General features: G+C 49.1%; 9 protein-coding genes across 9 annotated transcripts; 4 read left to right on the forward strand and 5 right to left on the reverse strand.

The window, feature by feature from the left end:
* Positions 1 to 3,312: 3,312 nt before the first annotated feature.
* N7455_011965 (frataxin family protein) lies at positions 3,313 to 4,099 on the forward strand (the record flags this gene model as incomplete). Its single annotated transcript, XM_040953798.1, has 2 exons — positions 3,313 to 3,675; positions 3,824 to 4,099. 2 exons carry the CDS (start codon positions 3,313 to 3,315, stop codon positions 4,097 to 4,099), a joined length of 639 nt encoding a protein of 212 aa, XP_040815637.1.
* Positions 4,100 to 4,958: 859 nt separating this feature from the next.
* Positions 4,959 to 5,293, reverse strand: dph3 (CSL family zinc fnger-containing protein; the record flags this gene model as incomplete). The annotated part of the gene is made up of 2 exons (XM_040953813.2): positions 4,959 to 5,015; positions 5,099 to 5,293. 2 exons carry the CDS (start codon positions 5,291 to 5,293, stop codon positions 4,959 to 4,961), a joined length of 252 nt encoding a protein of 83 aa, XP_040815650.1.
* Positions 5,294 to 5,551: 258 nt separating this feature from the next.
* N7455_011967 (uncharacterized protein) lies at positions 5,552 to 5,802 on the forward strand (the record flags this gene model as incomplete). The annotated part of the gene is made up of 2 exons (XM_065606789.1): positions 5,552 to 5,623; positions 5,689 to 5,802. The coding sequence occupies 2 exons, from the start codon at positions 5,552 to 5,554 to the stop codon at positions 5,800 to 5,802; spliced, it is 186 nt and encodes a 61-aa protein (XP_065459955.1).
* Positions 5,803 to 6,063: 261 nt separating this feature from the next.
* Positions 6,064 to 6,312, forward strand: N7455_011968 (uncharacterized protein; the record flags this gene model as incomplete). Its single annotated transcript, XM_040953917.2, has 1 exon — positions 6,064 to 6,312. One exon carries the CDS (start codon positions 6,064 to 6,066, stop codon positions 6,310 to 6,312), a length of 249 nt encoding a protein of 82 aa, XP_040815756.2.
* Positions 6,313 to 6,601: 289 nt separating this feature from the next.
* N7455_011969 (uncharacterized protein) lies at positions 6,602 to 7,949 on the reverse strand (the record flags this gene model as incomplete). The annotated part of the gene is made up of 4 exons (XM_040953899.2): positions 6,602 to 6,881; positions 6,965 to 7,548; positions 7,625 to 7,723; positions 7,806 to 7,949. 4 exons carry the CDS (start codon positions 7,947 to 7,949, stop codon positions 6,602 to 6,604), a joined length of 1,107 nt encoding a protein of 368 aa, XP_040815692.2.
* A 655-nt stretch (positions 7,950 to 8,604) lies between these two features.
* Positions 8,605 to 11,136, reverse strand: N7455_011970 (putative transcription regulator BDF1; the record flags this gene model as incomplete). The annotated part of the gene is made up of 3 exons (XM_040953775.2): positions 8,605 to 8,937; positions 8,991 to 10,968; positions 11,030 to 11,136. 3 exons carry the CDS (start codon positions 11,134 to 11,136, stop codon positions 8,605 to 8,607), a joined length of 2,418 nt encoding a protein of 805 aa, XP_040815781.2.
* Positions 11,137 to 13,255: 2,119 nt separating this feature from the next.
* On the forward strand, positions 13,256 to 15,805 carry N7455_011971 (WD40 repeat domain-containing protein; the record flags this gene model as incomplete). Its single annotated transcript, XM_040953950.2, has 2 exons — positions 13,256 to 13,821; positions 13,879 to 15,805. 2 exons carry the CDS (start codon positions 13,256 to 13,258, stop codon positions 15,803 to 15,805), a joined length of 2,493 nt encoding a protein of 830 aa, XP_040815699.2.
* A 279-nt stretch (positions 15,806 to 16,084) lies between these two features.
* Positions 16,085 to 17,017, reverse strand: N7455_011972 (uncharacterized protein). Its single transcript, XM_040953859.2, has 2 exons — positions 16,539 to 17,017; positions 16,085 to 16,392 (listed from the first exon to the last, which is right to left on the reverse strand). The coding sequence occupies exons 1-2, from the start codon at positions 16,817 to 16,819 to the stop codon at positions 16,140 to 16,142; spliced, it is 534 nt and encodes a 177-aa protein (XP_040815680.1). The 5' UTR covers positions 16,820 to 17,017; the 3' UTR covers positions 16,085 to 16,139.
* Positions 17,018 to 17,428: 411 nt separating this feature from the next.
* On the reverse strand, positions 17,429 to 20,301 carry N7455_011973 (WD40 repeat domain-containing protein; the record flags this gene model as incomplete). The annotated part of the gene is made up of 2 exons (XM_040953740.2): positions 19,241 to 20,301; positions 17,429 to 19,071 (listed from the first exon to the last, which is right to left on the reverse strand). The coding sequence occupies exons 1-2, from the start codon at positions 20,172 to 20,174 to the stop codon at positions 17,429 to 17,431; spliced, it is 2,577 nt and encodes an 858-aa protein (XP_040815783.2). The 5' UTR covers positions 20,175 to 20,301.
* Positions 20,302 to 20,366: the final 65 nt, after the last annotated feature.

Genomic DNA, 20,366 nt, shown 5'->3' on the forward strand with positions numbered 1-20,366 from the left:
TGACACTAATTCTTTCAGTTCTTCGGTATCAAGTAGGTTCCCATCTGGTCTAACTCCACAGCCAAGATCCGTATGCCACTCCACAATAGCCTGGACCATAATGGGGTAACAATAGCGGTGTTTGTTACATCGAGTTTTGACATTGACTTGCAGTGACGGGGAAATACACTGAAACTCTGTTCCTGGTACCTGTAACTTTGCGTGAACAATAATTGGCTTGCCCCTGGCAGAATACAAAGGCATGCAATGAGAGACAACCTTGGGAGATTTAAAGCCCAATGACAAAAGTCCGACATAAATTGGAGTGCAGTGGGGGCAAGAACGTACCACGGATGGCATTGCATCATTCAATGGTTCACCATGGACTCGACCGCGCAGTTCCCTGGCTCCCGGTCAGGGGAGCCTCTCTGATAGGCGCACCCTAGATACATCGTCATCTGGGTCTTTGGTTAACCTATCATATCAATGTGCTATTGAACACAACCCTAGGAACACGATAAAAACACCAAACATTGCACTACATTAATTTAACTTGGTTCCAAGGTATGTGAGATTGTAAGACTAAGATTCAATAGCTCAGATTCAAGTAGAAAAAAAAAAAAATAACCGCACTCATCGATTCATACAAATCACAACAAAATCATGGGCGTCAACTGAAACTGACTAATATGACACACCGACTATGAAGGCGCCACCACATAAAAACAGTATGGATCGAATCGCCCACTCATAGTGACACCAACCCCCGATCGACGCCATGTTTCACATGCAACATAAGATCCAGACCGTCTCTCCCTTTCACCGGTATTCCGGTATGTTCCTTACTTCTGGGTCGACTGGGGGCGTTGTTCTAGGGCTAGAAGAAAGAGGGGGCGCGGTCTGAAACCAACCCCTCTTCAGCACCCCTGCCGATCTGTTGCCGAAAAACGGCCATGACAAGCCTTGCCGGACTACACGCCGGTGTTTCTTCCGGTACATCGCATTATGATTGACGCCCCATTCGAATGTTCTTAACCCGTTGTTCTCCAACAAAGGCGTATCCTAATTTTCTTTTTCGTCAGTTTTGGTTCTGGTTTCTTTGTGCCACCTCTGACGGAGTAGTGATTCCCTTGGAATAATGACTGGGGATCAATGCTCTTACTCCTAATTCTCTTATAGGCTGTCAAAACATAGTCGGTCCACAAGTACTCCGTATACCCAGCAGAATGCAGATAGCACAAGGTTTACGTGCCAAGCAGTTTCTCGGGGGTTTTTTTTTTTTTTCAATCGTATCATCCGGAGTGTCCTTTGGTACTAATTCTCCGGGTTTCATTCATTCTTTGATTTCATTGTAACTCCCCCTGGACTAATAGTTGCCACTAGCGAGAATCACAAGGTCGCTACGAGATCAAACTTCAGTCACCTCCCGCCTCCACCGCAAGGTCCCGGACATAGTTCCGAGGCATATGCATGTCTGTACTCTATTCCCATGACCAAGACTAGGGTTCCTCTGATCTGAAACAGACTAAATTCCACCGATCTCTTTGTGATCCTACTGACGTGAACCATGACTCTAAATTTGTTCTCATTCAAGACTATAGACTATACAACATATTTTTTCGGACTATTAATTCCCGGACTATTATTATAATAATAATTTTCTCCGAGAAAAGAAAAAAAAAGAAAATATCGCATTCTTAGGGTTGTTCTGGCCGCGTTGGCAAGTAATGTGGCTTGTCTCCATACAACGTAGACTCGCTTCTAGCCCCGGTCCCACTTTCCCAGGTTCCGGCGCCCTGCCCACGTCATCCTACTGCGCAGCCCTGCTGGCTTTGTACGCTGTACTCCGTACTCCGTACACATCTTACAATTCCCGAAAATGAATAGGAAAGATACGGCTGGCTCATCACTCATGACTTACCAATCTTGTTCTGTCCGGATCTTCCCGCTCGTGTTCAAACTGTCGTTCTAGAATCCTATTCCTACTAGTTTCGGCTAGTCTCCGGCCTCAATGATCAAGCAGCCTAACTATCGAGGACCATTTTTAGATTGTGACGCGTGGTCTTGCCCGCCAGGCACCCATGGCGCTGGGCATATACCGAAGACAACGGATGATTCTATGACATGTTTAGGTAGCTATAGTTAGCTGCCTATACGAAGATGTCTTAAAGGATCTCACTCATTGGTTCAAGAAAGTGCGAGATCATGCATACCTGGTTGATATAACAAGTCTACCTCGTGTTCCTATGAGATATTCACCATTGCTGTGCCTTCAGTTTCTAAATATGAGGGCGAGCGCGATACAAGTCTCCTTGGTCTCATCATTAATGGCGCCGGAAATATCGTTATCAGTGTTGATGCTAGTACCACTGTTGACACATTATTTCTGTTGATTCCAGACAAGTATGCACACTCGTGTACATCTTTTGCATTTGCAGTTTCATTATACACCAATCTCCTTCCTGTGGTCATCAGGCTCTTTGGTATGGCCGTTCCGACATTTACAGCGGCAGCAGCCTCCACGTCTGCCTGCCTAGGCGCACTCCATTCTCTCCGCATGCGTGTCAGCGTTGTTGTGAGCAATTATGCCATCGACAGCATACACTAAACCTCTCATTCCTTTGCTAACTTCAGCCTGTTGTCTTCGCATTGTCTACCACTCGTTAAATAGGTACTCGAAAATGTGGGTACCATGTAAATATTTACGGCATATGCAGCTCTGTACTGTGGCCTCACTAATCACCTAGATTACGAAATGAGGGGAACTGCTATTAAACTCCCAAAAATATAAACCCCTAGGATTATACCGAGATCCTCAATCCAAGGTCATCACCGGAAGGCGAAGTGGTCATTCCTAACCCTAGATTGAAATGTGACAAAACTCATTTGCAGATATCACATATCTTTCAACCCGAATTTTAAGTACTCTATCATGAAGGAAATAAATTCGAAAATATACTACAATTCCTACTTTTTGAAGTTCCTAGATGCTATAGTCTCAGCGGTGGCGACAGACCTATTGCACAAGCCAGTGTATCCTCAACCTGGCCAACCATCAAATGCCTATAAATCAATCAAAGTATTTGACAAGTTAAATCATCATATGTACACAAGATCTATAGTCCACTGTTTGTAAATAAAATACCACATCAAGCAACTGTCATCTATACCTCCATCCAATCATAAGTACTGCCCGTAATCGTACCTAATGAAGCAGGCGGTGAACAACGATGATGTAAATTATCCCATCTCTCCGCAACCATCATCAGAACAGCTCCCCCAACCTTCAATTACTATCTTCCACAATCCCAATCCAAACACCTTCATAAAGCAATGTTATCCCGCACAGCCCCCCGAGCTCTGCTCGCCTCCGTGCGCCCATCCATCCGCACAACAACCACAACTTCAACTCTGCTTCCCCGGGCTTGCGCCATCCGCCCCAGCTCCGCCTCGCAGTTCACTCGCTCCTTCCAGTCATCCCCAGCAATCCGCAAAGGCATTCACCCAGAATCAGCAAACCCCCCATCCCCGAACCCGCAGTCGGGTTCTGTTGCCGGAGCTGCTGCTCATATCACTGAGCCCTCGCCGTTGACGCCGGAGGAGTACTACGAGTACGCGGAGCATTATTTCAACGTCCTGCAAAGTGAACTGGAGAAGGCACAGGAAGAGGGGTCGGATGTTGAGGCTGAGTACAGTGTATGTTTCTCTTTTTCTTTTCTATATATCATATTTTTCCCAGTCTTCTTCATCTTCCTTCTTCCTATCTTTCTCAGCCTACACACAGTCCCTCTGTTGCCATGACATATAAATTATAATAAGTTACTAACCCACTTTGTTCTTCTAGGCTGGTGTTCTGAACATCTCCGTTCCCGCACTCGGAACCTATGTACTCAACAAGCAACCACCCAACAAGCAGATCTGGCTCAGCTCGCCCATCTCCGGGCCGAAGCGTTATGACTGGATTGTCGAGGGCGATTACATGCATGAGAAGCAGGATTCCCGGCCTTTCGTGAATGGGCAGTGGATCTACCTGCGTGATGGATCTAACTTGACTGAGCTGTTGAACTCTGAGTTGACCTTGCGTTTGCCCAAGGATATTTACAGTGAGGTTGTTGAGTGAGTGAACCGTCTTGCTGGGCTATCGATTACCTAGAAAGAAGAAGATCATTGCCGTTCCAGCTTTTGTTTGGGATGTTACATATTGTAGTTTAGTATTTATTTTATGATGCGGTTGCATTGAAATCTTTCTGGTGCTGCTACTTTCTCATAGATTTACTATGGAGGGGGATGAACGAATGATTTGGGAGCATAGTTGCGGGTATCGTTTGAGGTAAATGCACTAGGTGGGTATAGAATGATTGTCTGTAGCGAGAACGCAATGCGAAGGCGGAAGAAAGGGCCATCTCATCGCCGATTCAACGGGAGTATCAAAGTGTTGTTCTTTCTTTTTGAATGAACACGACATGTACATAGCCAAAATATAGAGTCTCAACCCGATGAATGAAGTGGTGTCTTGCCTGGCTGGCCAAGTGATATTGTCCAAGGCAAAACTCACACTAGACGAACTCGACGGAGCCCGAGCGAACGTTAAAGATGTTGAGCGAGGTACGGCGGGTACCCTAGTGCGAGTCACCGAGAGCAACAGTTCCCAGAGGCACCGAGTCACTTGGCAAGATGCAGGTAGACGACACTCGCACTTGCAGCAGAACATAGAACATGCTCGCGCGATCCGGTGTTTGGGGTGAAGTCTGGTAGATCAAAACCACTTGACCCGGCGAGGCGCATTATGTAGTCCATGGCGAGCAGTCGCATCTAGCAATAGAATGGCAAAATATCCAATATTTCGAACCACTTCCGCCAAAATAATGAGAACGGCTGCGAGTTGACTTCCAAAACTCAGCAACATGATCCTTCACTTCGGGCTGAGGTTGACTCAAATCATTTCAAGGGTATTTTGCATAATCTCTTTTGTCGCACGATCAAGCCTGAACAGCCACCCCGCTCGTACTCTGCGCATCGGCTTTAGGAAGATCCGCCTGTGGATACCCCGCAGGGTGTATAGTTAGCCAACTGATCACATAAAGCGACATACGTCTGGTTTTGTGATGGATAAATATACCAAGTCGAAAATAACCCGGATCATCAGACTGCAACTGGGGCACACGGCGATCTCTTCGCCGTCGCGCAAATCGTCGATCGCGATCTCGAAGCGGTCGCCACATGGGCAAGGGTATGTATAGATCTGGATATTCGGGTCGAAGGTCATGTCCTCGATCTCGATTTCATCGTAGATGTTCAGTCCGTCGTCGGCCATTTTGAATAATTCTCAGAACGTTCAAAGAGAAATGTGGCGAATGAGTAGATCTTGTAGCGTTGACTCTTTCGGGCAGAAAAAGTTTGGCGCGGTCATGTGATTCGCGGGGTTAAGCCAGGGACATCCCCGGATTTAAGACTTGGCGGGTTAATGAACTCTGAATCTTGGCGAACTTGAATCTACCAGTCTCATACAGCACCCGTCATTCCTGGCTAATCGTCTTCAAATTCGCTTCATGGGCATCAATGGCTACATAATATGCCCTATCCTATCAACAGCGATGACAGCAATGACAGCGACAAGGCAGTCCCCAAAGAGCACACCTGTCATGTACGGCTGAGGTAAGGACCAGCTTATCTATAGCCACCTCTGTGCAACGGCAAAGTCCTCCACAGGCGTCAAGCAGTTGCGAGGAAGAGGTTAGAAGCGAGAGAGGCGGCAACGAACTGGGCAATGAGCACGTTTACCCAGACATGTGGGATACGGAATCATCGACCCGTGAGCAATGATTCAGAGGGAAGTCCTCTATTTCGCCATCTCTGGTCTAGATTTACGAAACCCCTCTGTCCAACTATCCACCGGATTTGTTCGTTCCACAAAATCGCGTTGGCGTTTCAAATACAATCCCCCAAGCTTCTTGAAAAAATCAATGGCTTTTTCAGCTAGAGGGGCATAGCCGTCATGGAATGCATTTCCGCGTTTGAATAGCTCATTCCCTCCGGAGTGGTGGCCCAATTATCATACAATTGGGTGACTACCATACCGTGACAATGCTTCGAGCTGAGAAAGACGAAGAGGCATCCACTTCCGTTCTAAAACCCAACAAGGACGAGAATGAGGAGAAGGTACCGAACGATGACATCGATGCAGAAAAGGCAAAGCTCATCGACGTCAAAAACCATCCTACGGGAGAATTGCGTGGGTCTCTAGGGTATGGGCCGGTTATTGTTCTTCTCGCGTCCCTAGTACCAGACATAGATGAGGGTGCAGTATGTGACAACATGAATTGCGGTGATTGAAAGGTAGCAAACAGCAAGAGAATGATAATGAACTGAGACCTCGGGGTTTTTAAGCTCGGCCATTTGGCATTTTCTCTATGGAACCTGTAGAAACCAGACTTGTACAATTAGGCTTGGGGACTGTAGGAAGAAGTGAGGTTGGGGCGCGCTGGGCTCTCTTACCTGGTCACCAAGGAGGTCCCTAGGGCTACCGGGGTCTACTGATCTACAGATCTAACACTGCATGTGTTGAAGCCGGATCTTAATATCTTAATTATACTATGTACTACCTGAGGTATGTAGTCGTAGCTCATTTCTCTAATCTTGCAATTTCAATCTTTACTTCTTCAACCTCTCTCGCCAAAACCCCATACCGGCGAGCAATATCCGCGAAAGACCCTTCATCCGCGTCAATATCGGTAGCCGGATCAGACACCTCCACATCACCGTAAGCTCTCAGCTCTTGAATCGTCATCTTCCGACGGTGCTGCAAGCGCTCCTTTGTCTGCCTGAGATGCTGCCTATACCGAGCAAGAGCAGCAAGTGTTTCAGGCGTATAAAGCGTAGTCGCAATCTCCAGTTTCGTAACCCTGTCCAAATCGTTAAAAGACCAATCCCATCAAAAAGGATAACAGCAAGACTGAAAGCTGAAACCCGGGAAGACAAAACATACTCTAATTTCCCCTCCACGCCTTGCGCAACAACAGCCAAGTGCTCCGCCTTAGCTTTCGTCGCGCGCGCCAGAGCCCCATGCTTCGCCCGCTCCAGAGTCACAACGGTGCGCTCCAGAACTCGCGCCCGCACGGCAACAACCTCCGCCGCCGTAGCAGCCATCTTCCGCCGAGCGACTGGCAGCTCGGACAGCTGTGTGTGGCGCAACACGCGCACCCGTGCCTGCAGCTGTGACGAGAGCGGCGGAACTGGCGCCATCGAGGTCCGGACTCGGCGGTCGCGCGCTCGGGCGCGTGCATTGTGGTTCGAGGGCTGTGGGGTGGGGACATCTGCGTCGGGCCCGGTGGCTGGGTCTGTGTTTGCGGTTGATAGAGCGCGGAGGTCTTGAATGGCGGATGAGAGAGTTTTGGATAAGGGCAGTATGAAGGCTGGGATATTGGTGTAGAAGGCTTCGATGTCTGGTGCTAGGAGGGTGAGTGCTTCATCTGGTTTCTTGGTCTCGGTTTCTGGCTTTGGGGTGGTGGTTTCGATTGCGCTGGATGGGGTCTCTAGGTAGAGGGTTATTATAGCGAGGTTATCGTGGCACTGGATGTATTAGGTTCGTTAGGGATGTTGTTTTCCTCTCGATGGGTTGGTGCCCTATGGCGGGGGTTGTCCTGACCTCTGCGGGTAGGTTGCTGTCTGGGGCAAAGGCCAATTGCCGGAGCATATGCTCTTTGATTCGCTTTTTCGCATTTTGGGTCTGGCATTGCTTCAGCTCCTAGTGATAAAGTGTTGTCAGAGCTCTTTTTGTGCTTGGGTCTGTTGAGTATGTGCTGCGCAACAGCGTGTCGACAACTTACTTCCACCACAGCTGTGCGAGCTGGGCTCGCGCTGTGAGCACGCGTTGAGGCATCCGGATCAAGGAGGGAGGTTGTCAGATTCTCATATAGTCGTTTGAATTGGGGATTGTGCTCAAGAATTGAGGGGTCGCAGGGAGGAATCATGTTGATGTTGCAAAGAAACTGGGGAAGTTCACCGCCGAACACCGAAGTAGACCCGACGCGTCACGACCAATGACGGAATAAGAGAACGAGGTGGTTCGCAATACAATATTTCGTACTCCGTACATTCAAACTACATACTTAATAGAAAATCGGATACCTTACTATTACAAGTACATATTCATTTTGCATTTCCGCGTTTCTTTCGTAATCATACAAGTTGAAGCCAAAGCTTCGGTTCACCTCTTCCAACCGCAACGTCGTCGGGGGAAATAGAGCAACCCCATCCACCTATCCTGGCTGTGAAACGAAACGGGAGAAAAGTGCACACTCAGGTGTAGGGAAAGGGAAATTCAAGTGGTTAAGTGAATAGAATCCTGTTCGGCCAATCTTGATCGCAAGGTTCGTCGGTGGCAGTAAAAACCTTGCCGGGTGCAGGGGTATTCAAAATCAAAGTATGTACAGACGTTGCTGGCGGGGATTGCATAGCGCATTGCAAGCAGCCCGTCAGGATCAGCGGTGTGACTGAAAAAGAAAGATATGGCGAGAAATTGTTCAAAGAGGCACTGGGGAAAAACGACGCTTGGAACGCAAGTCAGGGTGAAGGGCCATCATCCGTATGGGGGGGAAATGGCGAGATTGAGTTAGAAGAGTATGTTTACTCCTCCTCGCTCTCTTCCTCGGACGAATCAGACTCATCATCGCTGCTTTCGTTGCGTTCAACCGAGGCCACTGGATCAGGAGAGTGAGCGCCACCCTGGAAACGAGAAAGGTTGTTCTGGAGCATGTTGATCTGAGCTTCCTGCTCGAACTTGCTCATTGGCTTGTTCTTCTTGGGTTTGGGAGGTGCCACATTGCTGGCGGTGACATCCTCTTCCTCTTCATCATCCATGAGATTCGGTACGTGCTTCTTCACGAAGTTGAGCAGCTTGAGCAAGACATCGTTAGGGAGCTCGTCGATATCCAACTCAATTTCGGCCTCATCGGTACCCTGCGAAATATATATTAGAATTTGTTTGTGTAATAAACGCGTGAAAATCTTACCTTGAGTTGAGGAACATTGTTCTGGATGATCTGGAGCGCTTGCTGCATCCTCTTATCAGGAAGACTACTGATACCATTCGAGATGATCTGCTTCTCGCTGTAGGTGATGGCGCGGGTTTTGCCAGGTTGAGAGATCTTGCTCTTCTTGTCTCGCTTTCCAGAGCTGATTTTCTTGGAATCCTTCTTGGCAAGCTTCGTCTTGCCAACCTTCTTAGAGGAAGGAGGTGTCTTCTTTTTCTTATTGGTAATAGCCTCGACCTGACGAGACATCTCGGCAATCTGCTTCTGAAGCAGGGTGAGTTTCTCGTCGTCTTCTTCGCTCTCCTCTGCATCCTCTTCACTATCTTCATCGGAGGAATCTGTGTTTTGCTCGGGATGTGGCTCATGCGCTTCGAGGTAGTCCGACTTCTGGGTCCACTTTGCGCTGAAGATTTCTTCAGCCCGCTGGCCACAGATGTAAGTGGGATCACCGGGGATATTGAAGCGGTAGCAATTCTTGAAAATGAGGCGGACATCGTTCTCGAACTCCTTTGCATTCTCATACTGGCCGGTCTTAAGTTTGGATTGAACAGTCGACAGATCCATGGGCTTCTTGATGACGCTGTGGTATGTGGGAATGTTCAAAGCCACAGGGTCCACGGGATAATAGAAAGGCATGACCCAACTGTAGTGCTTTTGCTTGTGCAGCTCATCCAAGACTTCCTGGCAGAAGCGCAACTCCCATTGGAACTTCTTCTTCTTTGGCTTGGTAGAATACGGAAGGTCACGCTTTGGGGGATGAATGGACCGTTTCGGACGACCGTCGGGGTTGGAGGAATCGCGCCGGATGACGGGGAGACCTTCGGGTCCAAGTGCAAATGTCTGAGACGGGGGAGAAGCAGCCTTGGGCTGACTTGGTAGAGAAGTCCGAGGCTCCCGGCGAGCGGCAGACGTCTTCTCAGTGTTCTTCTTTGGCTTCCTCTCTTCAACCTCTTCGGGCTTGGGGAGGTTAGTCATCTGCTTCTCGAATGTCGCCTTCAGCTTGATCCCCTCTTGGGTGACCAGGTGATCTGCACCGTTAAAGACCATCGTATTATTGACCATCAGTGCAAAGTCATCTGCGACAGCCTGGGGAGAAGAATATTGGTTGTTCTTGAGCTTCCTTTCCATAGTTCCTAGGTCCATGGGTTGGGTGATAATAGTGTGGTATTGCGGAATGTTCAACTTGACAGCATCCACAGGTTCCTTGTAGAAACGCGCATCGTGCATGCGCTTGAGGCTTGTGAGACTCTTTGAAATGAACTTATGTTGCATTTTAGTGAGCCCCGGTCCGCCATCAGTAGTGCGGATTGGACCATGTGTTGCAGCAGATGGGGAGTTGAATCCAGGTGCCTGAAAGTTAATAACCGAATCGTCACCCTCGACCTTGGTCCGCTTGGGGGCTGGTTCTTCGCTGAGATCAGCATCCCGTTGTCGGGAAATCTTGGAAGGAGATAGCGGGGCCTCTGATGCGTCCTTCATCTCCTGGTCAACGGGCTGCGCCGCGGTGAGCGCAGGTGGTGCAGGTGCAGGTGCCGGGGTAGGATGATGAGGAAGGTCGGTTTTCACGGGAGTCGAGACTCCTTGGGTGGTATCGATGGCCATCGGCTCAGGTGTGTCATTAGGGCCATCTGTAGATGCAGGAAATGTGGGAGCGTTTACCACAGCCTGTGGGGTGGACGAAACGACACTTTCAGCCGCAGCGCTGGCTGCAGCAGGAGTGCTGATCTTTTCTTCGGTCGGCTTTGACTCCGCGGGTGGAGCAGATCCCGCAGCAGATGTCTTGTTTTGGATCATTTCTTGGGGGGTCTGATGCTCAGGGGACTTGGGCGGTGAGGTGGCAACGGTTGTACCATTGGTATTCGAAGGCGCGACAGGAGTGTGGCCATTCAGAGCAGGCGATTTAACCTCGGTATCCGCGGATGCGTCGCTTCTGGAATTCACTGCGACATCTTGTGCGCTGCGTAACCGTCATGCCAGTCAGATCAAGAACAGAGCAGATATGAAGCTAGTTCACTTACCTAGTGGGTGCAGCAAAGTCAAGTGCAGAATGACCAGTGGGCGATGGAGGCAATTGAGGCTTGTCCTCCTTAGTGACAGGAGGAACCTCGGGAGGCGGAGTCGCCATTGGGGTCGCGTTGGATAAGCAAGAATACAAGTTAGGGAAGAGTGAGGGAGTTGAAGATGTGAGAGTTATGGCAAGGTGTTTTGAAAGCTAGTGATCAACTGAAAACACCCGTAGGATCTCTCCGCGTAACAATCTTGCCGCGTGCAAACAATCTCGAGTGAACAAACACTAGCAGCAACCAAGGTCACGTAGTATGGACTCAACGGTTGATGAGGTTTGATATCAAACGTGTGGGCGCAAATAAACGCGACGGGCGGGGGAGGGAAGAAGAGTGAGGTCAGAGATGATCGAGAGATAGGAAGAGTGGAGAATGCGATCGGAGACGAGGTATTTATACTGCCAAGAAGGCGGTATAAAGTCTGTCACGTGATGTAGTAGAATTGAGGCCAGGTCTAGATGACTTGGATAGACCAAGAATATGGAGCTAAAAGTTCCCGGGGTGATTGATTGCCTGAGGCAAGATCAGGATAAAAGGGGATTATGAAAATAGAAAATAAAATAAAAAATAAAAAATAAAAAAAATAAGAATTCGGGGATGAAGGCGGTTAAAAGGAAGAAATGACGCGAAGACGCGTTTGTTATGTTGTAGGGCGGTCAGGAGAATAAAAATAGGAGAAACCAGGACGGAAGCAGAAAAATGGTCGGGAGGGGATGCCAGAATCCTTAAGTACAAACGGCCGCCTTGCACTCTCCTCTTACCCAGTTCCACCAGCCACACTAGTCCCGATTCTATGACTTTCTTACCCCTTGATTGGTTCTATACCCCTGGAACTTTTTTTTTTTTCCTTCTTTTCTTTTCTTTTCATAACTTTGTCCTTTCCCTTGTATTGAGGTTAATATATGATGATAGAATGAAATTCATATATACTTTATTTATTTATTCTTTATTCTTTTGGCTTTCTTCATCTCAGAATTCCCTATACAGGTTTTATAAAACTGTCAAAGTCCAGTGGACGCATATCTCGGATGACTCAAAGCCCTAGGGTTCTGTCTACATCCGGGTTAGGCCGGGGGTCTGAGTCACGTCACCACTCGAGAATTCACGTGACTATAACATGATGAGTACACGTATTGTACATCATTCCAAAGTTGATAAATACATAAGCAATAACATCACCTTTGGATATGTACATATTCGGCGCAAGGAACATGTTATGGAATCTTGAAACACCTATAGATGATATAGTAGACTAGTCACTGCCTGGTTCCCCGCTTAGCATCCTGGAAATTTCCAATCAGCACTTTGCATTTACTACATCGATGGGCAGCTAGCTGCACCTCGACCCTTACAGGTTAGGCATATATACGTATGTCACATGATTCGGGACCTGGGGTACTTTTGGTCTCAAAGATCTGCCCAATGGGAGTCCATATGCTTTAAAGTATACGACATAAAAGTTTTAGTGCTGGACATTTTAGATGGCTCGGGTATACATATCTGTGAGCGCCATAACGAGACGAGTGCTCTTATTTGGCTACTGTCCTGTTTCTCGTATATGTATATCGAATTTGGCTTGGGTCACACGAAGAACCTGAAACTCATTGGGATTTTGGTCTAATTTTACAAAATAGATTCTGGGGATGTCTGCAGGAAGTATATGTTGAAATGGTCTATTATATATTTTCGCTCGGCAAAGGGATGATAAAACCAAAAGCGTCCAAAAAAAAAAAAAAAAAAAAGAGTCTTATTATAAAAGCCTCAGAGCTAAAAACAAAAAAGTTCTCAACGAAGGTGGAAAACAAACCACTATGAAACCTTGACTAAAATGAATTAAATAGGTAGCAGAGTTACCCTAGGACTTAACTATGGATAGTACCTACACGTAGGTACACATTGAAGCATCACGGGATGATATGATTAGATAAGAACTTTTGACAGTCTAAACCCCTTTAGGACTAGCCCATCAAGGCTCTACAGAACATTTTTTTTCCTGTCCGGATCAACTGCGAAACCACCAGCCTAAACCCCCATTTGTTTCCTTAGGGGCGGAAAAAAATAGAGTCTTATCGGAATCTTTGCTGTCTTTATTTGGGTCTGATCTATTGATATTTATCTTCACACCACCATACCCTCGACTGCGAGAAAAAAAAACGATAAGAAAAAAAAGTTACAGCCAAGATGGGAAAGAAGACGACTCGCCCATCCACCAAGGTCGCCTCGGCCGCCGCATCGCCGGCGTCGGGCATGACATATGCGGGCAGCAAATCGTCCATCCTGCGCGCTGCATTCTCCCCGTCAGAGTACCAATTGGCCCTGTTTGCGTCCGTTATCCAAGGCCTCGATGGCCAGCACATTCGCATTCACGACACACAGACAGGACGCCTCCAGTGTGAGCATGCTCTGGGGCCGAAGGAAACGGTGACCTCTTTGGACTGGGGATACTACGGTGGCTCGGGCAAGGGCCGTGACCAGTCGAAAAAGAAGCGCAAGCGCGGCTCCGATGTCAATGGGGCTGTTGATGGCCTGGACCAGGGCGATATCGTGGTTGCATTCGGCACAAACACATCGGATATCCGCATGTACTCTCCATCCGAAGATAAGGTGGTTGGCACCTTGACCGGCGCACACGACAAGGGTATCAAGGACTTCAAGTTCACGGCCGATCGGCCCGCCCAGGAGGCTTGGAGTATCGGTGGTGACAATAAGCTTGTCCAGTGGGACCTGCGCACCGGACAAAGCACCAAGTAAGTGTTGATATTTGCTGGGCTACACCGAGCTCCTAACTAATGATATACCTATAGGACAATCCACCTCCCCGCATCCTCAGTCTTCACTGCTCTCTCCCGCCCCGTTCCCTCGAACCCTCCTCTTATCTGCGCTTCCCAGACCCCGTACTTAATAGATACCGAGAAGGCCGACGAGCCGGTTCAGTTCCCTGCCATGCGCAACCCTATCCACACCGTCATTTCGTCCTCTTCCGAGTCTGCTGGAGTGGGTGCATTCCTTGCATCCGATGGTGACCGCTTTGTCAACGTATTTGATGCCACCACCCAGAAGCTTGTTCGCAACCTTGTCGCCGACCAGGAGGTCTCGTCCATTACTTTGCAAACTGATGGTGTTGCCGCCCCGGAGAAGCAAGTGCTTGCTGCAGTCACCGCAGATGGTAGCATCGAACTCTTCACGAAGCCATTTGTTCAGCCCCAAAGTGCGCCCTCTGCCAGTGCCAAGGCCAACCGGAAACAGATGACCCAGAAAGCAAACGCAACTCTCAAAATCACCAACACCGACTCCTCGAACGCCTGCGTTCCCGTCGCCGCCATATCATTCCAGGGCCCTACTCTCGTGGTTGCATACACCGAAGGTGGTGTGATTCCTGTATTTGAGCGTGTTAAGTTCCTCGATGAGAACACTGATGAGCTTTCTTTCACCGGAATCAAGACCGTGGTGAAGACCAAGTCCGGCTCAGCACTTTCTTCCGTCACAACGAATGGAGTTAAGAGCTCAGGCGAGACCCGTGTTGACGAGTCTCGCATGAATGTCGAGCAGGGAAACCTGGTCGATGATGATGTAGAGATGGAGGACACACAACCAGACGCATCCGACTCTGGTAGTGATGAGGACTCCGATGACGAGGACAACAAGAAGTCCAAGGTTTCCACCGAGAAGAAGACAAAGCCCACCAAGCAAGTCGCAGCGACCGAGGACGTTGAGATGCAGAACGCATCCGATTCCGAGGAGGAAGAGGAAGAAGAAGAGGGCGCAGAGCCCTCATTCGGAGAACTCCTACGCGCAAACGCAGGCCAGGAAGTCGATGTCGAGGCCGAGCTTGACGACGACGTCCTCCTGGGCGCATTGGTTCCCGGCAAGCCCCAGGCTGCAGTGCAACAGATTCCCACCGGTGTCTCACTTGCTACTGTCCTCACACAGTCGCTCAAGACCAACGATAACGGCATGCTCGAGTCTTGTTTCCACACCGGTGACACCTCCATCATCCGCACTACCATCCAGCGTCTCGACTCTTCTCTTGCCGCGACTCTGCTTCAAAAACTCGCTGAGCGCCTCGCCTCCCGGCCTGGCCGCTACGGCCACCTTCTCGTCTGGGTGCAGTGGACCTGCGTTGCTCACGGTGGAGCCCTGGCTGGCCACCCCGACCTCCTGAAGCGCATGACTTCCCTCTACAAGGTCATGGACCAGCGCTCTGCCAGCCTGCCATCCCTCCTGCTCCTCAAGGGCAAGCTCGACATGCTCGATGCCCAATTGGGACTGCGGCAATCAATCCGCGGCGGCGATGAGGGTATGGACAGCGAGGACGAGGATAATGTTATCTACGTCGAGGGCCAGGAAGATCTCGAGGACAGTGAGACCGAGGCCAAGACGCCGCGGAAGTCAATACGCGACCAGGCGTACGATGAGGATGAGTCAATGATGAACGGCGTCGATGAGTCTGAAGATGACGAGGATGATGGAAGTGACGATGAGGATGATGACGAAGAGCCTATTTTGGACATTGAGGCTGCTGAGTCTGTTGGTTCTTCCGATGCTGAGGAATCGCTCGAGGAGAACGAGGATGAGGACGATGATGAGGATAGCGATGGCTCCATGGTTGACTTCATTGCCGACACGGAAGATGACGAGTCTGACGATGCTGCTCAGCAGCAGCCCCCGCCATCAAAGAAGAGCAAGTCTTCTGCTTCTGTCGGCAAGAAGAACAAGGGCGGCAGGAAATAAGCGTGTCTCTTTGAAGTTGTACGAATTAGAGATGGGAGAAGGGGGTAACGGTCTATAAAAGAACATATTTTTATTTTTCGATGCATCCGACCGGGTCTGCATTTCATTTTTTTTCTTTGTTTTATCTTTTGCTTTCGATATCTTGTGCCTCTACCGAGCGCCTCTGCGTCTCTATCAATGTCTATTGAATTCTACCTTGGTGTCTTGATATCTCTTCCTCAAGTAGCTACCGTACAGGTCTGGATGTGCTGTTTGGATGTTATTTTTAGATGTATATTAAGGTAATAAAACGCATAAATCCTATATACGACTTTGTTTATGCATAGCCAAATATTTATACCAGCAACTCCTCCCCCTGACAGGGACCGTTATGCAGGACCCGATGACCCGGCACCCCTTTCTCGCCGAGGGGGATCAGCACGGATGTGGTCCGATCCTGTGAGGGATAGGTAGTGAAGTGACCCAATGCACTGACATCAGCCGTGTCGAGGGCCAAAATGGCCCCATTCTTGCCACCTTGAATCCAGGCCTCGGTTGTCGAGTTAGGGAGCGTGATATGCGCTAAGCCGGAGAGGAAGACCACCCATCTATAAGTGTGGAATTAGCCAAGAACTGTGGACCCTATAAAAACAAACCCCAAAAAACATGTATAAAGAACAACTCATTCAGAACCAATGATTCTGAAATAGCCAAAGACATGTATATCAAAAAGAAAAAGGATAATATGACTTACTGCAAAGCAGGCGCATTATGCCTACCGCCATCAAACCCAGCCGGCAACACCGTAAACGACGCGTTCCCACCGGTACTCCCTAGATCCAGCGTAGCGGTCCCGACCTGCCCGGGTTGATCGGAATTTTGGAATCCCGGCTGGAGAGCCCAGCACTCTAAGGTGGAGCGATTGTGGCGCGCGCCGATGACGGTCACGTTGAGGGTGGAGCCGAGGGAGGTATCGGGGGATTCGGCGAGGATTGTGGATGGGAGGATGAATTGGATGAGGGTTTGAGGGCGCATTTTGAGGGAATTGGGGTGGATTGTGTGACGGAGAGGTAATTAGGAGAAAAGAAGATATAATAATGAAAAGATCGAAGAACTGAGATACGTTTTGGGGAGCTGAAGAAAGGTGGAGTGGGATCAGCGTTCTATAAGCCTATATAGTTCGTGTAATAGGCTGGGACTAATGCAGAGGTCAATGTATTTGGTTGCATAATATTAGTTGGAATGTGAGATTTTAGGGTTGATTGGAGGGGTTATATATTGAATGTTGAACTTCTTTTCCACTCGACAGTAGATATCACATCTAGCCATGAGCCTAGTCAACAATGTACACCGGAGCTCACATACACAGTCCAATCCCACAGCCTTAGTGCGCTTTGGATATGGACCGATTTCAGACACCGAAGAAGAAAGTGGGATCTGAAAGAGGATTCCGAATCAAGTTCCGACTCTGAAGATGAATGCTCAATTGTACTATAGAAAACAAGAACGCAAGAATTCAATTCTCAGAACGAAGAATGATAAAACTTACCCAAGTTCCCTCTTTGTAGCACTAAACTAATAAAAATATAGGCCTTTAATGATAGTGAGAGTACCTAGTACTCAGACCCAAGAAGACAAAGAGTACTAACGAATGACTTCACCACCAGTCTTCTCAATGCCCTCCAGGCCCTCGAGAATGTCGCTTCCGCCGAAGAGTCCACAAGCAGAGATAGTACTTGTCCTTCTTCCAGTCCAGACCTCATGGAACTTCACAGTTTGATCGCTAGACGCGACAATAATGCATCCCTCCTCCTTTGTTCGTGTGCACCACATTCCGCCTTCTTTCTCCTTGGGAGCGACCATCCGAGCACCGACCTTGCGACCATTGACCTTGCGGCCCCGGGTCGGGGCTCCTCGCTCTGTAGACCGACTCCGGCCTGATGAGGGTGACGATGGCTGACTGTCCGGTCTATTAGAGGATACACCCGAGCAACGAGGGACTTTCCCTGGATATCGTACTGCCCATAGTGCTCTTCCGCAGTCGAAGTTGCTGACTCGAGTGTCGGGGCCGTCCCAGGTGGTTCCATAGGGCCCCCAGGGAACGACGGCTACCTGTGCGCAGCTGGGCCAGGCAAAGACGGCAATTCGAAATGGGTGATCTGGCTGTGCATAACCGAAAGTAGCGGCGATCTCACGTCGAGTTTCGCTCCATATAAGACTGGTCACCTGCGCAAAGACATTGATGGTTGCGAGACAGGCTCCGCTCCGGGTATGATAGAAGTGTATAGCTCTGTCGTTGGTACCTCCCCCCGTCGCGAGCAGGGATGACTGCCATGGCGCAAATGCAATTGCTTTAACCGCCGCGGAGTGCATCAGACGATGCTTCTGACGGCCGTATGGGACCAGAATTGTTCGCCCACCACCGGAAATTAGAGTGCCTGCATGGTTTAAAAGCGCAGCTGTGACCGGAGGCTTAATCGGAGCAGCAAGCCACGATGGGAGAGCAGGCCGTTTAAGAGACAACCGCCTTCTTGCGGTGCCTAGTGCAAGGTATGGAAATACATCGAGACTGAAGCTGCTAGGGGAATCCGGGGGCGTAATGGGTGGGACCGTATACTTCAAATGCTGCGGTGGAACAATCTCGGCCAGTTTAAAGAGAAGACAGGCGTTGTCATTACCGCCCGTGGCAAGGTACTTGTCGTCGGGTGACCAGGCCAGTCCACAGATTTGTTGAGTGTGTGCACAGATCTTCGCAAGAAGTGTCATGGACCCGTTCCATTTCCACTTAGCTTGATCTTCTTGGTCAGACCACTCAACCGAATAGTACCAGATATTCCCAAAGTCATCGCCAACAACAATCTCTTCCACGTTGACTAGCACATGCATGAACCGTTCTGAAAGTCGCCGTGATGTTTTCGGTTTAAATGCCACGCATGTAAGGGTACTGGGATGACTGATCTCAAACCGGGCTTGCTTCTCGAATGTGCTCCATAGAGACAACTGACCAGATCGCCGGGCCACTGCAAGGATGCTTCGCTCGCCATCCTCAGAAGAAAACGATAGGGAGGTCACATAATTTGAGGGGTGTAGATCTGGAAAGGGGGGATAATCCACTCCATGGCCTTCAGACCAGAGATATACTTGATGGCCCAGGCCCACAGCCAGTATCCCAGAAGTTGTTGAGTATGCAAGAGTGCTGCAGTAAAAATCGTCCCGAAGGAAGGGAGCGTCAAGAATTCGAAAAGGCTTTGGTGGAACAATCTCTTTTTTGGCAGGAGATGCGCGCCCTGGGAAACAATCGAGTCAGTTGATGCCCCGGAGAAGGCTGTGGATACCGCCAGTCTCACAATTTCCAAAAGTTGTATTAAAATATCATATATATTTTATCTGTAAATGGTAAATTCATTCCAAAGGTGGGGTCAGGGAGTGGCTGTTGCAAACTACAGTTACACTTACAACGCTCCTTTTCAACTTTCTTCCAAGCACTGTCCTTCCAATCAAATGGAGAGAGGCGCTCAAAGTCTGGAGATGCTGGATTGAGGGGAGCATCCAGATACCGCAAACAAGTAGTACCGAGCTGCCTAGTCGTTGGGTCAATTCCCAAAGCAAGCGCAAGCCTTGACTCATGGATTTCTTGTTCACTGTATTTGGGTTTCTTGAGTAAGAACCGAGCCACGAAGTTTGGTGCAGTTGATGATCCATTTGTCGACGTGATTGGCGTGTCATCAGGAGCTGCAACAAGGGAACTGCCGAGGACTGCAGAAGCCCCACCCACGTTCCAAACTGCACCAGAGCTGACCTGTCTCAAAGATTCGTGTGCAGCATTGTTGCCTGTGATATTGCCTTCGGTGACTAGACGAGGCCGTTGATGTGGGATCTGCTGGAGTCGAGTTGGCTGCCGGGGTCTGTTGGCAACATAAGTCCTACGCGGGATTGAGGGTAGAAATGGATCATCTCCGGGAGGAAGTCGTCGAAATAGTCTCTCCTGAGGTGAAAGGCGCTGTGGATGCTTGGCCACACGAAAGGTTGTTGATGTTGGTTCCACGAAGTCTCGCTTTGGGATGAATCTATCAGGTGACATCGGACTTCGGAAGGAACTTCGTGCTACTGCTGTATTCCCATTGTTCCTCACTCTGCTGCGACCTCTTTTGGGTGATGACACCCGATTTTCTTTGGAACGAGGGACGGGTGTCAGAACAGGTTGGGCCTTGGGCTTTGACAATGATTGAGAAGTAGGTGTTTCAAAGAATGGCAAATTGATGGTTGCAAATTCAGTCAGTTGGACAGGCCCATTGTCCTTGGAAGACTCGGATCGAGAGTGTGAAGTCAAAGGATGCTTGTGACTTCCTATAGAGGTTTCCTCGAAGGAATGACGTTGCATATCTACCATTGTTTCTGGATGCAGGTCGATAAGCTGTATACGAGTAATGGCCTAGAGCTAATAAAAGGAATGTATAAGGAGGCCTCTTTTTGAAGGCATAGCGGCAAGACGAGAAAGGCGATGAAGCAAAGACAAGTCCCCAAAGTAGAAAGAGTGCTGATCACGTGAAGCTATACAAAATGGATTCCAAGGGCTTACGTA

Source organism: Penicillium solitum (assembly GCF_028829755.1).
Source record: "Penicillium solitum strain IBT 25940 chromosome Unknown utg000009l_segment0_segment0, whole genome shotgun sequence".
Lineage (NCBI taxonomy): Eukaryota > Fungi > Ascomycota > Eurotiomycetes > Eurotiales > Aspergillaceae > Penicillium > Penicillium solitum.

What these genes read in the sequence shown, in the direction of transcription:
- N7455_011972 (XM_040953859.2), bottom strand. Translation starts at nt 16,819, where the DNA reads ATGCGCCCTCAAACCCTCATCCAATTCATCCTCCCATCCACAATCCTC. An exon ending in CATAATGCGCCTGCTTTGCA is followed by an intron (nt 16,393 to 16,538) that starts GTAAGTCATATT and finishes CCACACTTATAG; the next exon opens with ATGGGTGGTCTTCCTCTCCG.